Source organism: Brachycentrus maculatus, unplaced genomic scaffold, assembly GCF_059751285.1.
Source record: "Brachycentrus maculatus isolate JH-2025_06_01 unplaced genomic scaffold, ASM5975128v1 h1tg000711l, whole genome shotgun sequence".
Taxonomy (NCBI): Eukaryota; Metazoa; Arthropoda; class Insecta; order Trichoptera; family Brachycentridae; genus Brachycentrus; species Brachycentrus maculatus.
The window spans coordinates 579,299-595,148 of NW_028281442.1; the positions used below are offsets into that span (position 1 = coordinate 579,299).

General features: G+C 34.2%; 1 protein-coding gene across 1 annotated transcript in view; it reads right to left on the bottom strand.

Annotated features, from left to right (window-relative positions):
• Positions 1-3,266: 3,266 nt before the first annotated feature.
• LOC148300476 (palmitoleoyl-protein carboxylesterase NOTUM-like) overlaps positions 3,267-15,850 on the bottom strand; it is a 79,887-nt gene continuing 67,303 nt past the window's right edge. The window contains exons 3-10 of the mRNA XM_088274730.1: positions 14,348-14,499; positions 13,134-13,294; positions 11,613-11,809; positions 9,616-9,758; positions 8,096-8,369; positions 7,575-7,753; positions 5,517-5,949; positions 3,267-4,260 (exon numbers count right to left, since the gene is read on the bottom strand). Coding sequence (XP_088130856.1) covers positions 4,023-4,260; positions 5,517-5,949; positions 7,575-7,753; positions 8,096-8,369; positions 9,616-9,758; positions 11,613-11,809; positions 13,134-13,294; positions 14,348-14,499 — 1,777 coding nt within the window. The 3' untranslated portion in view covers positions 3,267-4,022. The remainder of the gene's footprint in view (positions 4,261-5,516; positions 5,950-7,574; positions 7,754-8,095; positions 8,370-9,615; positions 9,759-11,612; positions 11,810-13,133; positions 13,295-14,347; positions 14,500-15,850) is intronic.

The following is a 15,850-nucleotide window of genomic DNA, read 5'->3' on the forward strand; positions in this document are numbered from 1 at the left end:
CACTTACAATAAATACTTTACCAGAAAGGTTTTACTATTTAAAAAAGAAATTTTATTTAAAAATGACCAAAAGTTGACAAAACAATTATTTTAAAGTAAAATCAGTATTTATGTATTAATTTTTAATGTAAACACAGATTTTTTGCGTCTACCAAGTTGTATGCTGGGAACAAAGTGAATGGTGCACTGAAATCAGTTATAGCAAATAAAAACCTATCAGCGGAAGCTAAACTGGCAGTGCACAACGGAGTCCTGGTTCCAACTCTAATGTATGGAAGTGAAACATGGAGTTGGCAAGAGAAGGATGAAAGTAGACTGAATGCAGTCGAAATGCGATCTCTCAAAAGAATGTGCGACAAAACGATGTATGATAGATGTGCGAATAGTGAAATAAGGAAGGAATGCAAAGCTGACATAAGCATTATCGATAAAATTAAGAAAGGTGTGTTGAGATGGTTTGGACATGTAGAACGAATGAGTGAGGAAAGAACAGTAAAACAAATTTATGAGGCGAATGTTAGTGGGAAAAGAAGCAGAGGAAGACCGAGAAAAACATGGCACGATCAGGTATCCCAAATACTTGAAAGTGGTCAGGTTAGGAGTCGTAACAATCGGCTGGTATGTATGAGGAGATGCATGAACGTGGAAGAGGCGAAGAATGTTTGCAAGGACAGAGTGGTGTGGCGCTCTATTCTCTCTGCCTACCCCTGCGGAGAAGAGCGTGATGGTTAGTTAGTTAGTTATATTAAGCATATTTTATAAACACAGTTATATTCTTCTACATTCGCTCATTCCTTTCAACAACGTCATATATAACAAAAAACTTTTTTCAGGATATCGTTTTTTAAGTTTGAATATAATAAAATGTAAAATAAATATCAAGCCACTTATTGAACTTTTTAGGCAGAAGGCGGGGAAGCGGCGTGATGGTAAGTTAGTTAGTTAGTTAGTTAGTTACCAAGTTGTATTTTATTGTTAAAAAACACATTAAAATTAATATTGTGACAATTGTTTCGCCTAGTTATGACATTTTCAAACGAATATGAAGATTAAAGTATAGCCATATAAGGACCGCCAGTCTATTCAATGTTCACATTCCTTTGAAAATGCCATAACTAGGAGAAACAATTGTCACAATACTAATTTTTATGTGTTTTTTAACAATAAAACACAACTTGTTAGACACAAAAAAATCTGTGTTTTAACAATTAATACATAAATTAAAATGGAGTTCTACAAATTTAACGCCAAATCAGTAAATAAAAATCTCTGTTATTTGCTTCGGATAATATTTTACGAATGGTTTTGTCTTTGAAACGTTAAAAGTATGGAACTAGCCCCCATATTATTATACTGTTTAGAAAAATATAAGAAAATATGTTGTGAGTTCGTAACTTTCACTGTTTCTACGGTTATCAATTGTAAATTGCTTTTAATCTAAGAAAAATCGCATTAAAAAATGAAAATGGTATTAAATAATATTTTTCAAAACCAAACCATGTTTTTTAAACCAAATATAAAAATATCTTTTTAATATTTTTTTGTATTCTAAACGCCTAACTTAACATTATTGTTAAAGCTGTAATATTATAAAGTAAAATAAATTATTTAAAACTAAGTATAATTAACTTAAAGTCTCGTTGAAGGATAGCAGATTCCTTTTTAAATTCGCTTAATATCTTAAATTATATAATAATTAAATAAAAGATTATATTTTTAAACAAAGTAAAGCTGTGTTGCTCGATTTTTTGTTCAGCATGCGATGAATTCCGTAGATTGTGTAATTTTCTTGTACATTTGTTTTCATCATTATTTTATTACATTTCATCATTTTTACTATGCAAGAAAAATCCATTGATTTAGGTATGTGATGTAAAATGGATTGATGGTATTTAAATTGTAGAAAAAATATATCAAAAAAGTCAAAAGCAATACTCTAATGTTGCCTTTGAAATCCCATAAAAATATGACACCATTGATATCATTTACTGGCATCATCACAATTTGTTTTTATTTTGGATGATAAAGTGTAGGTTTATACATATCGCTCACTCCTTTCAACAACGTCATATATCAAAAAACTTGATTTTTCAGGAGATCGTTTTCAGAGTGTAAAAATATAATGTAATTGTATTAAAAATAAATATCAAGCCACTTATAGAGCTTTTTACTGTGCAACAGATCTTTTAAGGTAAAACCTGAAGGTTTTTTCTCCATTTGAAAAATATTAAGTATATTTAAAAAAATAATTAAACAATACCTTTTCTTCAAAATGCAAAAACAGCACTTTCTGCCCTGTAGCGGGTAAATATTAAGTTAAAAATATGCCCTTTTGCTGGGATATAGTACATTTTCTGGGCATTCCGAAAACATGCACAACTGAAAATTAACGATTTTTGATATATGACGTCTTTGAAAGGAGTGAGCGATATATGTAAGTGTTTACATGTTTTTATATTTACGTAGAAAATGACCATATCTATCATTGGTTTCTTTAATCAATTAATTTTGTGGTTCTTTTATTTTTTAATTAAATTTTTACTCGGTAATTACATACTATTTTATAAATAATAAACAGAAAGTGATATTTACCAAGTAAAACTTTGATTAAAAATTGGTGAAAGTTGCTAAATATACTTTTTTTTTAAATTAATGAATTTGAGCTTGCTTTTAACGTTTTCAAAAGTTTTTTTTTATGCAATATAATAGAAAATGACACCTTAAAGTTTTTTTTGATCCTTGAATATGAATTTATTGATTTTCTTTACAGGTATCAACAAATCCAATTATAGAAAACTTACAGTGGAGTGATAGTTTAGAGTACAATAGCTTTTTATAAATTTTTTTCACTCTGTCTTATAAATTATCATATGCCTGTTTTTAAAATACACATTTTCATTAATTGATTCTGCAGTCATTTTATGGTAATATCTATCTATGTATTTTTTTTTTAATATCAATGTTACTTGGCAAATACCACCCAGTAAAACTTGAAAAAAAAAGTGGAAAATGATGCGGAATGCATCGAAACACGTGTAGATTTTAAGAAATAGTGGTATTTACCAAGTAAATAAATAATAATAAAACCCTTATCCGCACCCCAATGGTGCATAGGGCACTGCTTCATATAAACGCAGTGTTATCTCAATCGTTTACACATGAAGGAAAGGTGATCAGCCCTCCGCTTCAGGTACCAGTCCAGGGTAATATTGAATAAATATTACAGTGTAAAAATCACTTATATTTATTTGACCCCCCCCTGGGAATCGAACCCGGGACCTACAGAACGGTAGCCAAACGTGCTGACCATTACACTACGGAGGCGAACAAAAATGAGTACCAAGTAAAACACAAATTGAAAATGAAAACAAGCACAGAGGAATCATAATATTCTATTTTAGATCAGCATTTTTCCATCAATCTATTCGGTAATCAATTTGTCATAATAAACATCCAATTTTAATTTCAATTTTACTTGGTAAATCATTTAAAATACATTGAAACACTTGTCATAGAAGATTTTTAGAAATACTTGAGGTGGTATTTACCAATTAAAACTTAAATTAAAAACGAAAACAAGTACATACTTGTACAAGTACAATACTTAGGAATCAGACAGATTCTATTTAAGCTCTAATTTGTTCATGGAATATAAATATTTCATCGTCTTCAAACCCTCATCTGCACCCGATGGTGCATAGGGCACTGCATCATATAATCGCAGTATTAACTTGATCGTTAGCACGTGAAGGCAAGGTGATTTCCTGCGCATCAGGTACAAGTCCAGGGTAATATTGAATATATATTATAGTGAAAAAATCACTTGATTTTATTGGACCCCCCGCTGGGAATCGAACCCGGGACCTCCAGCGCGGTAGCGAAACACAGAAATATAAATACATAAATCATCAATCAATTTGTAAGACTTAGATATAAATAATATTAAACGTATGTACATATTTGGATGTATTTTGTACAAATTTTCAGTACTTCCAAAGCCTCTTTCAACTCGGCGCTGCGTTTCAGTTTATCTGCTGCGTCAGTAGGTCCAACAGTTCCGCGTGCTCCATGTTGTTGAGGGTGTGGAGGTCCACGCCAAGGGCCTGCGCGACGCTGTCCATCCGAAGCCCGAAGCTCTTCAGCATATCGATGAAGTGCACTTCCTCCCCGGTGTATGGGTCCAGCAGCCTGGGACAGGAGTGACTGCACTGGGGCCAGCTGCATCTCTCGATGTGGCGATGCTCACAGCCACTAGGACTTCTGCAATGAGAAAACACCTTTACAGTCGTATTCAGAAATTTTGATAATATTTGACCTTGTAATAAAAAAACTGTAATAACTGTAAGGGAATCCAAAGAGTCTCTACTTAACAAAACCTTTCATCATCCCACCATGTATGGCTACTGTGTTACGAGTGTGATCAATATATATAGAAGTTTCTAATTTTTTAGTGGTGTGGTTGTCAATCATGGGTAGAATGGGTGAATGTTACACGTGTGTAAAGTGATCACTGAATCGATCCTACGACGGTCGTAGGCCCTGTTAATGCCCAGACTTTCATATTCTTCTTCGTCTATGTTGATATGTCAAAAAATAATGTAAAACTGTAAGGAATATGGGTGTGTTGGTAACACATTGGTGTCAACATCATGTGTGGCGTTCTATTCGCTCTGCCTCCTCTGCGGAGAAGCGGTGTGATGGTAAGTTAGTTAATTAAATAAAAACGTCTTAGACATAAATACAAAAAAATATGGTTTAGAAAAATCTGCGCTTTTCTGCTCCAAATAGAGGATAGGGTACTGCATTGCATCGTTGGAGTGTAACATTGATAATTTATTAAATAAAGCGCTAACTAAGAAAAGCGAACTAAGAAAAACTATATTATTTTGAGAAATAAAAAGACTTTGTGTTTTGATCCACTCACATTTTTATTTAACCAACTAGTTTCAGCAACAACCTGTTGCACTCTTCGGGGTTTAATTTAAGACTAATATTTTAATGTGTATAATTTAATAACTAATATATTTTAATTTATAACTAATTTAATTTATGACTAGTCATAAATTAAACCCTGAAGAGGGCAACAGGTTGTTGCCGAAACTAGTTGGTTAAATAAAAATGTGAGTGGATCAAAACACAAAGTCTTTTTATTTCTCAAAATAATACATCAATATGATCCACAAAGTTAATGCTTTCAATATTCAAAACATAAGAAAAACTAGCTGAAACAAAAGGTTCAGTTAGTTTTTAATTTTTTTTTATATAAACGTATGTCTGTAATTAATGTAGGTCCGTTGTGGACATAAAGGTGAAAAAAACAACTCGAACCATGTGAGAACCCACACACTCTGGCAAGCATCATTCTAGAATAGTCTCTCCTTAAAAGCGATCACTGCCTTAGAGCTCCTAGTAACTTACCAAATATATTGTAGAATAAACCAAAGTTAAAATACTATCAATCTTTTACTGTTTATCTTCCACTTCCTGAAGCTATAATAATATCCAAATATTCTTACTTTATGAGGGATCTCTGCGGACGAAGCTGCCTATCAAAGAGTTCATCATCCGACTGAGATGAGCTTCTCTCCCTTTTGTGTGTGGTCCCATTGAATTGATTTCTGGCCCGTCTTCCATTTAGACTACTTCTGGTCTTGCTATGTCTCCTTTCGTTCCTGTAAGGATCGCATTTGTGCATGGGTCCTCTATTATTAGGATGCATTCTCTGGTGACCCCTGGAGCAGTTGGGTAGGGATGCAGCGCTGAAGTGAGGGTTTTGCTTCTGGTTTCTTGGTCTGTTGGAGTTTCTTCTGTGGCTGCTGAGGTTGTTACTCCGCCTCCTGTTTTGGGGTCGTTGGCGCCTTTCTTGGGACTTCCGACTGCCGTTCAGATGCGGAAACTGGCTTATTCTTCTCGAGTTCATTTCGTATGGAATGAGCTGGGTGTCGTCATCTATAAAGCGATAATAAAATTTGATTAAAAGATTCGGCAGTCACTTTGTGGTAAAATCTATCCATTTTTAATTAATGTTTTACTAAGTAAATACCATTATTTCTTAAAATCTACTGCGACACGTGTTTCGATGCATTCCGCATCATTTTCAAACAATGTATACGGTGATTAAAGAAAACACTTCGTTTTTTACCACTTGAGTTTTATTATAGACTACATGTTTCAGAAGTTAAACTTCCATCATTCAGGTCTCTATAATTATTATACAGACCTGAATGATGGAAGTTTAACTTCTGAAACATGTAGTCTATAATAAAACTCAAGTGGTAAAAAACGAAGTGTTTTCTTTAATCATTGTAACATGTCTTACCACAAAGTTAATGCCGAAACAATAAATAAAATAACGTATACGGTGTTTGAAAATGATGCGGAATGCAGCGAAACACGTGTCACAGTAGATTTTAAGAAATAGTGGTATTTACTAAGTGAAACATTAATTAAAAATGGATAATAAAATTAATGGTTTTATTAATTTAGAATATTTTGAGCGTGTTCAAACTTATGTTTACATATCTGGGTTTTGTCTACTTAGGAGTCGTACATTTTTTAAAGGTTTGTACAATATCATTATATAATATTGTGAATAAAATAACTGGTCAGACTATTTCTTTTTTCTATCCCTTATACGCAATCAATGGTGCATAGGGCACTGCATCATATCGACGCAGTATTATCTTGATCGTTAATTGCACGTGCACGAGGTGATTAGCACAACGCTTCAGATAACAGTCCAGGGTGATATTCAATAAATATAAAAGTAAAGACCATCAACATTTATTTTGACCTTTCTGGGTATTGAACCCGGGACCACCAGCGAGGTAGCCAGATGTACTAACCAGTACACTACGGAGGCGGTCAAAATATAAGATTGATAAAAATTCAATTATGTTTGCAAAACGTCTCCTAGTATGTAACATAATTCAGGAAGAAGTTGAGTTTATGAACTCTGAGTTGCATATCCGTACTCGTGAGTCGTGGTACCCGAAGCCTAGATGCTTCTGTATCAGATCCAGGAATGCGGTTGGGAGAGCTTTCAATGTGTGCATGAATGTCTCTCAACAATAATTTTGGATCAGAAATTCCTAAATTTGGATCACTTCAACTTCATAATTTTCCTTATAAAATTAAACAACTTTGTTTTAACCACTTTTTTTATTATAAGTACACTTTAATCTACTGGTTTCGACAAGAACCTTGTCATCATCAGTGTTTATTAAATTCTAAAACATTAAAATACTCATAATTAATTACATTCCCTTACCAAAAACTTCCACACGCTCCGTAAAAAATCCTAAAATAAATTATAAAAAATAACATTTAGAATTTTTTACAGAGCGTGTGGAAGTTTTTGGTAAGGGAATGTAATCAATTATGAGCATTTTAATGTTTTAGAATTTAATGAACCCTGATGATGACAAGGTTCTCGTCGAAACCGGTAGGTTAAAGTGTACTAATAAGAAAAAAAGTGGTTAAAACAAATTTGTTTAATTTTATGAAGTTTATTAAATGTGCCACAAAGTATTTGCGGAAAACATTCAAGAAATCATAATAATCTCTTCACATACCATCTGCATTGTGCCTTCTTCTGTTGTTCCCTCCGTTGGATCGATCCTGCGGATTTTTCTTTCTCTTGCGTCTTCTGTTGCGTATCCTCTGTCCTTGTCCCTCGGTTTCTTTTTTTTCATCTCCTCCTCCAATGATTCCTGACCGGATCAACTTCCTGGCTGGTTTGATTGTATGATTTCTAAGATGAAATATAATTTATTAGTACGTTTTTTTAAAATTTATAGTATACTAGCTATACTCGGCCATGTTTATAGTATAATAGCTATTATTTATAGTATGCTAACTATAGTTGCTGCAGCTATCTGGTCAAATTGCACTCTCTCATTAATTCCTCTCCTCTCCCACACACACACGCACGCACACATACGCACACATACGCACACACACACAAAGATGGAAGCTTAGCTTTCGAAACTAGTCGTCATAAAATAAACTCAAGTGGTAAAAAAACGTGATGTGTTAGTTAGTTAGTTAGTTAGTTTTTTTTTTCTTTATGATTTCTGTATTAAGCTTGTTTTACCTTGACGGTTTTCTCATAGTAGAGAGTTCCCAGCATCGCAGCGCTTTCGCGACCGAGACATCGTCGATCTTCACCTGGAGCCAGTCCTTCTTGGTCAGGATGGAGTGGGAGACGCACGAGGGGGCGAACAGGGCCGACACGTTGGCGAAGGAGGCCCTGAGGGCGCGCCCCATGCTGTGGATGTAGTCCCACTGCTGCGGCGTCACCGGAGCGCCCACGTTGTCCGCCGTCATCTGGGCCTCGTCGAACAGCCATTGGAACACGAAAAGTGGCGCTGAAAGATGAAAATGGTTGATTAATTAATTTTCTCCTTATTCTTGTGGGCTATGTAGCCACACCGTCGAGTTGCAGCGCTGGCGTGAGCAGGACGGAAGCGTTTCGAGACCAACTAAACCCAAGATTTCCGAGCGGACACGACTCTGAAGCGAGAGAACTCAAAAATGTTGACGTGAACAGTTGTTTTATTTTGATTTTCATTTCACTTCTTTAACTCCATATATTGTAAATTATTTTGAATTATTATTATTATTAATTTTATTTTATTTATTTATTCTTTTATTTATATACATTTATTTAAATCACAATTTATACATATTTAGAACATTTTTTTTCGCAGAGACCCACCAAGCCACCTTGTCTGTCTTGTCGGTGGAGTTATTTTTTAATACATTTTTTATTGTTTTTAACAATTTTAACCTAATATAGACACAAAAAAGAAAAAAAATTAAGAATATAAACACTTTACAATTTTCATAAAATTAACTCTTGATCATTTACCCATTCTTTTATTTTGCCTTTGTTCCATATTTTATTTTGACCTCTAACATCCGTCGGCAACAAATTAAAAATGTTCGGAACGATATATTGCAGTGTTCGACTCCCATATTTATTATTAATTCTTGGGACTATCAAACCTTCGTGATTTGATTCCAGTGTTTGTATAGAATCGCATTTAATTCAATAAAGGAATCAACTGTAAGTAAATCATTTAGTTTTCATTCTGTGCACCACTCCTTTGCATTAACAATCACGATTACCAACACGTGATCACAAAACACGGCAACACGCCGCCCCCCAAAATAGCTGTTCCCGAAACCAATAGCTACAAAGTCAAACAGCCATAAATGGTGACCTCAACAGCTATATTCTCGACAACTTTTTTGTTCAACTTTATTGTGTAACTTTAATTTTATTTTTGTATCTCAACATAGATAAAGAAGAATATGGAAGTCTGGGCGTAAATGGTATGTGTTGATTTATCGGCCTAAAACGTTAAATTTCAGTGTTTAATGTAATGAAATAAAATTAAAATAACACTCCTTATCATTCATCGTTCACTTTGTGTAATACCACTACAAAAAAGTAATATTGAATAAATATTACGTTGAAAAAATCATATTTATTTGACCCCCCCATGGGAATCAAACCCGGGCCTCTAGAACAGTAGCCGATCGTACTGACCATTAGAATACGGAGGCAGATAAGTAGAGACCTTGTACATTTAATTATTAAACATTTACCTCTTATTGTAGGGTATAATCTGTATCCAAAGTAACATCTCCAAGGTTCTTGTGGATACAGATCAACACACCTCTTGGGCAAAGATCCTTGCCATAATGCGAATCCTTTCTTGATAGCGTCTACTGCCGGCAGAGTCATCGGGCTGTAACAGAGAAAAGCGAACTTATTACAACTTCACAGCAAGAGCAGGCAGAGAGGATGGAACGCCACACTCGTCTATTCGGATATACAGTTCTATCTTTCTCTGCATTCATGGATCTAGTCATTCTTTTGACTCAACCAAATTTTATGTGGTGTGTGATTTGGTCATGCCAAGTCTTTCTTGGCCATCTTTGTTCTGTTCTCCCATTCACATTTTCCAAATACAGTGAAACCTCAATCTATCGTTCCTTGAATAATCGTTTTCCCGGATGTGTCATTTATTTCTTCTATCCCGAATTCATTTCATACTAAACTAAACCGCATCGATCGTTTATCTATCACCATTTACCGCATTTATCGTTCGAATTAAGCTGCATATTTAATGCATTTTGTGTGTTTTTTTTACATTCTTTACAATTTCCTTATATTCAACGGCAAAGTATGGGATAGAAACTATCGAAAGCTTGTGTAACCAATAGCAGGAGAGGTACCTGCATTTCCAGAAGCATGCACACTCTTTGAAAGAAAACTGCCTACAACGCACATTCAATAACCGATGCTGAAAAAAAATACTACTGTATTTGAAAGCCGAAAATATACTATTGACTTACGAAAATAAAACAGTTAAACAAATTTTGATCAACAAACTTTAGTTTTGAAAAAAATTCTATTCAGGTTTGTATTTTTTTTTTAAATAAATACATTTACATCTGAAACCTGTGTTCTTCTTAGAATTCTAGCCTACGAATGGTTATGCAGATTGGGAAGACGGTATCTTTACTCGGTCGTATCTACTTGCGTATTGACTTCTTAATCCCGCATTCATAGTTTATTTTAATAGGTCCCTTTAAAAACGATAGATAGAGGTTTCACTGTATATTATTTTTGTCATTCTTTCATCATCCATTTGTTCTTTATATTAAAACCACCTCAATTAATCTTTTCAATCATGTCACCCTCGCATTCCTTTCTATTACCTTAATTTTTAATTTCATTAATTCGTTTTTTCTCATTCTCAGTTGACATAATTTAACGTTCTTAGTCCAAATTTATTTTTAAATTTATGTCCATCGGCAGATGAAAATTTTGTTGAGTAACCAATCCCTAAAATATTTTTTTTCCATAGAATCAAACATGAACTCTGATGTTATTTCGAACCATAGGATACCAAAGTTATGATGATTTGTATAAAAATGGTGAATCATGTCTCTGGTCAAATATTATTTTCAAACAATAGAGGTGCATAGTGACGACGCAAGAGATCATCATCACCATATATTGAAAGTTGTCCCATTCCAGAATCTGATACAGAAACATCTAGCCCTCCTGACACACTCTCAAGAGAGGGTAATAGCCAAAAAGCCAAAACTCCCCTTAAAAGAATGACTAAGAAAATATATTTGGCAAACGTGAGTAAGAAAATGTAGGCGGGTAGCTACTACTACTACCAAGTTGGCAACACTGAACTACTGCTACTACCTAGTTGGCAACCAGAACGGATTAAACAAAAGCGGCCAACCGGAGCGCGCCAGCGAGAATCGCCTGCTATCGCTTGGTGGCTAGAGGACGTATATTTTAGCTTCATATTTAATTCAAAGTTCAATAATCAATTAGATAAATTACAATAAGTTAATATCAAATCGTTATCAAATCGTGTAAAAATTTATATCAATAAACAAACTGTAAGTAAGCATTTCTTTTAAATATCCTATTCTGGCATCCCACCAAAACACACCGGGACACCAAAAGAACAATGAAAAAAAAATACTTGAACGACCAAATGAAACAGAATCTAAAATCTGGTCTAGTCAAAAGTCACCAGTAATGAGGAGTAGGACCAGAAATGTTAATTCACCTATAGGGAGTTCTGTCCAAGAACCACCCAGAGTCTGAGATGCCTCTCACAGCCACCTTCCTCAGGCCGAGTTCTTCCCTCAACAGGCGCTGGACGGGATCCAAGTTCAGCATGACTCCTGTACCTCCGGCGCTGCTTCCTGCCAGGATCAGCCAGGAGGAGTTCTGCAGGCCTAGTGGCACCAGGTCTCGGATAACCTTCAATACGAAACATCTCGAATTACATTTTGACATCTCAACACAGATAAAGACGAATAAGGAATCTGGGCATTTATAGTCATAGGCTGGTTAAATGAATTAGGAACTCTCGTTAAGTGAATAAGGAAAGGAAAAAAAGGAACTCTCAAGAGAGGTGGTATCATACTTGATAATAAAAGTAAAGGATATTGGTACCAAAAACCAAGCTAGGACACAAAATGCCGAACCCTCTTCTAGTGAACGAAAGGCCTGTCAACAGTCCAACTTTTCCTGAGGAGTTTCACGTGGTTTTCTCCATTATTATTATATTAATTATAATATATGTATTATGAAATGCAAAAGAATTTAAACTAAAAAAAATAAAAAAAATAAATAAACAAACTAAGGAAAGTGTTAGATAAAAAAATAAAGGTTTTATTTTGAAATACGGTACAATTTGTGTGTTGTTATAAAAAGCACAATATTTGGCCTGAGCTTGCCAATGGATATGGGCTCCAATGGTCCTGAATGGGCTATTTCCTGTTACGATTCAATAGTCCAAAGTGGCACTTAGACCCATCTAGATTTGGAGCACCGCTGGATAACATCCGAATTAGATAAGATGAGCCAATTACACTCTTAATGCAGAGGCATTAAGGCCCTCATTACCACTTACGGTTATTTGGGGTGTTCTAAAAAAGCACTTCAGCAAAAAAGGTATTGAAAATCGTTATTATTTTTTATTACATATGACATTGTGACGGCTTTTTCATATTTTGTTTATTGTTCTTGCCGCTTTCTACTGTTCTTACCTTCTATATGTTTTATGTGGATGTGTATGTGTATGTGTGTGTGTGTGTGATGTTATGTCAAACGATACTTCAGTATGGCAAAACTCTTATTACTTCTGTAATATTTTAGGGTATGATTTTAAGAGTATTTTAAGAGGTTTTTCACTCGTTTCTTTTGTACAGTTGGAATATAAACTGGAACATCTCACCAATAGATGTCTCTAGTGAAGTTCTAATGATTCAAGAACAACATATCGAAATTGGTTCATATATATTGAAATTCATAGAATTTGAGGAGTGTGGTTGTCAATAATGGGTAGAATTGGTGAATGTTACACGTGTGTAAAGTGATCACTTAAACCAGCTACTGTGATGCACTATGAAGGTTGTCAGCCCCGTAAGTGCCCAAACTTTCATATTCTTTATCTTTGATGAGATGCCAAAAATATTATGAAAATAACTCCTAAAATTGGAGATAATCCAGATTTTGCGAGAAAGTATTTGGACATACTCAAAATTTTGCAAAAAAACTTTACGCAGAAGTGTTTACACACCTGATTGACGATTAGTTTGCCCATGAAGCGGAAGGAGTCTCTCGCAGAACTCAGCGGAGCAGTTCCCGACCACGAATCGCTACTGCAGTATGGGACTGTCACATGGTTAGCTTCGTGCCAGTAGGGGTTTTCCAACGGATTCACGGATAGAATCCCATTCACTAAAAAAAATCATACACGTAAATAATGATTTAAGGGTGAGGTTAGGAAGATAAATATATATATAATGATAGTGCGAAAATATAACAAAATAAAAATATAATTAAAATGTAACTTTCTTTTAAAATCACCATACTTAAATATTTTATTATAACTTAGACCCCTTTTTTTTAGCAAGACTAAGTATTAATCAGTCTTGATAAAGAAGAGGTTAGCTTCGAAACCGGTAGACATTATAATTAAGTTATATTAAGACAAAGTTACATTTTAATTATATAATGTAAAAGCACAGAGTTTCGAATATAAGTGCTTCAAATATAAATTATGAAACAATAATTATATTTACATTCTGGAATGACATTTTGATTAGTAAAATGATTTTAGAATTAATCAGTCTTGATAAAGAAGCGGTTAGCTTCGGAACCGGTAGACATTATAATTAAGAAATAATTAAATATTTTTAGTGATGAAACAAAGTTAAATTTTATTTAGAACTAAGCTTGTTTTTTTTTTGTGTACCTGTAAAATTTCTTGATTTGGCATGTGTACCTTAAACAGAAAAAGTTTGCGGAACACTGGTCTATGTTCCCATAAAACCCCCTCCCTCTAGTTACTACTATTGATAAGAGTGTGAAGACCAATTAAAAAAAAAAAAAATTATAATTTTTTTTATTTGTATACATTTATTTAAATCACAATTTATACATATTTAGAACTTTTTTTTGCAGAGACCCACCAAGCCATCTTGTGTGTCTTGTCGGTGGAGTTTTTTTTAAATACATTTTTAGTGTTTTTAACGATTTTAACCTAGTATACACACAAAAAAGAGAAAAAAATAAGAATATAAACATTTTACAATTTTCATAAAATTAACTCTTGATCATTTACCCATTCTTTTATTTTGCCTTTGTTCCATATTTTGTTTTGACCTCTAACATCCGTCGGCAACAAATTAAAAATGTTCGGAACGATATATTGCAGTGTTCGACTCCCATATTTATTGTTAATTATTGAGATGGCAGGGATATTTCAAGAAGAAGAAAATGAAGAGTTACCATCTCTCGTCTCTGGCCAGTGGGAGCTGGTCATCAGGTGGCGGAGTCGGAGCCACCTCATCCTGCAGGAGTCCCGGTCGTGGCAGTACCAGCCTCCCTCCAGGAATACCACCCACACTGGGCTGGCCGTGGTCGATCTCCTGAGATAGAATCTGCCAACATTAATGAACACAACTTCAGCACATGTTTTATTTAGTAAATACTACTTTTAAAAAAAAATATAATGTCAATATCTGTACCCGACGGATTATCCAGTTCTTTGGACACGTTGCGCGTGGCAACGAGGATAGCCTGGAACGACTAGTTGTGATCGGTAGCCTGGAGGGAAAGAGAGGGAGAGGAAGATCCCACATGATGGACTGATCAAATTAAGGAGCGCTACGTGCAGCGCAGTCAAGGGATAACCGGAGAAGAGTCATTGCTTCTGCAAGGGTCACAACCCTCAGCAATGAGGAATAAGACGGAGAAGAAAGTTAAAAATAGATTTTCCGAAATTTTATACCAGTAGGATGATTCTTTTAAGGAACGTCTGAGGCATTACTATCTACCATTAGAATCCTAACTGCCCACAAACCTCTTGCCATAATTTTTAAATTTGTAATTTTTATAATTATTTGCTCATTAACACAGCAGTGATTTGTAATTTAGGATTTTTTTCCTTCTTATTTACACTTTACGTTCAAGCACTATCTACCCTCTGTTTGCAAACAGCTATATAAGGTATCAAACGGTTTGACCAATATCTTTTGTCTGTTTTTGATTGGTTGGAAGATATTGCTTTTTAGCAATTAGCCTGCCAATGTATTTTTTTTTGTATTCATGTACATTTAAAATAGAAGAATATTTAAGAAATTTTACCGAGATTTCTGAAAACTGTGAATACTGACAATACTGTATTATTTAAAATAGGCTTTTCACTAAGAACATAATTAAAATAAACCAAAATGAATATGAATCAAGCCAAAATAAATATATTACGCAGAAATAATTAATTAATTAATATTGTTTACATTTTCGTTTCCCTTAAATTACTCCACATTCTTCCTCCTTCTTTGCTCTTAATTAAATGATAATATTATCATTCTCGAACAAAATCATCCCTTAGGAAAGAATTCGCGAGTTTCATCCCTAAGGGGAAATTCCTAAACATATAATTGCACTTTCATTTCCACGAATTTTTACAATTTTCTTCGTATTTTTTATTTGTGGTGAAACTTGTTTTAATAACTTGATTAAAAATTATGAAATTCTCAACGAGGCACTTTACGAAGAGCAATAAATTTTAATTGTTTTATTTAAAAAACGTCTTAAACTAAAATACGACCCGGATCAGAAGATTTTCTTCTTCTTTTAATGCTTTTCTACGCTAAATGGTGTATAGGGCAATGCATCACTTCTTGGCAATGTTACAATGGTCGTTTATTACATGAAGGCCGGGTGATCAGTAAAACACTTCGGGTACTATTTTTTTGACATCTCATCAAAGATGAAGAAAAATATGGA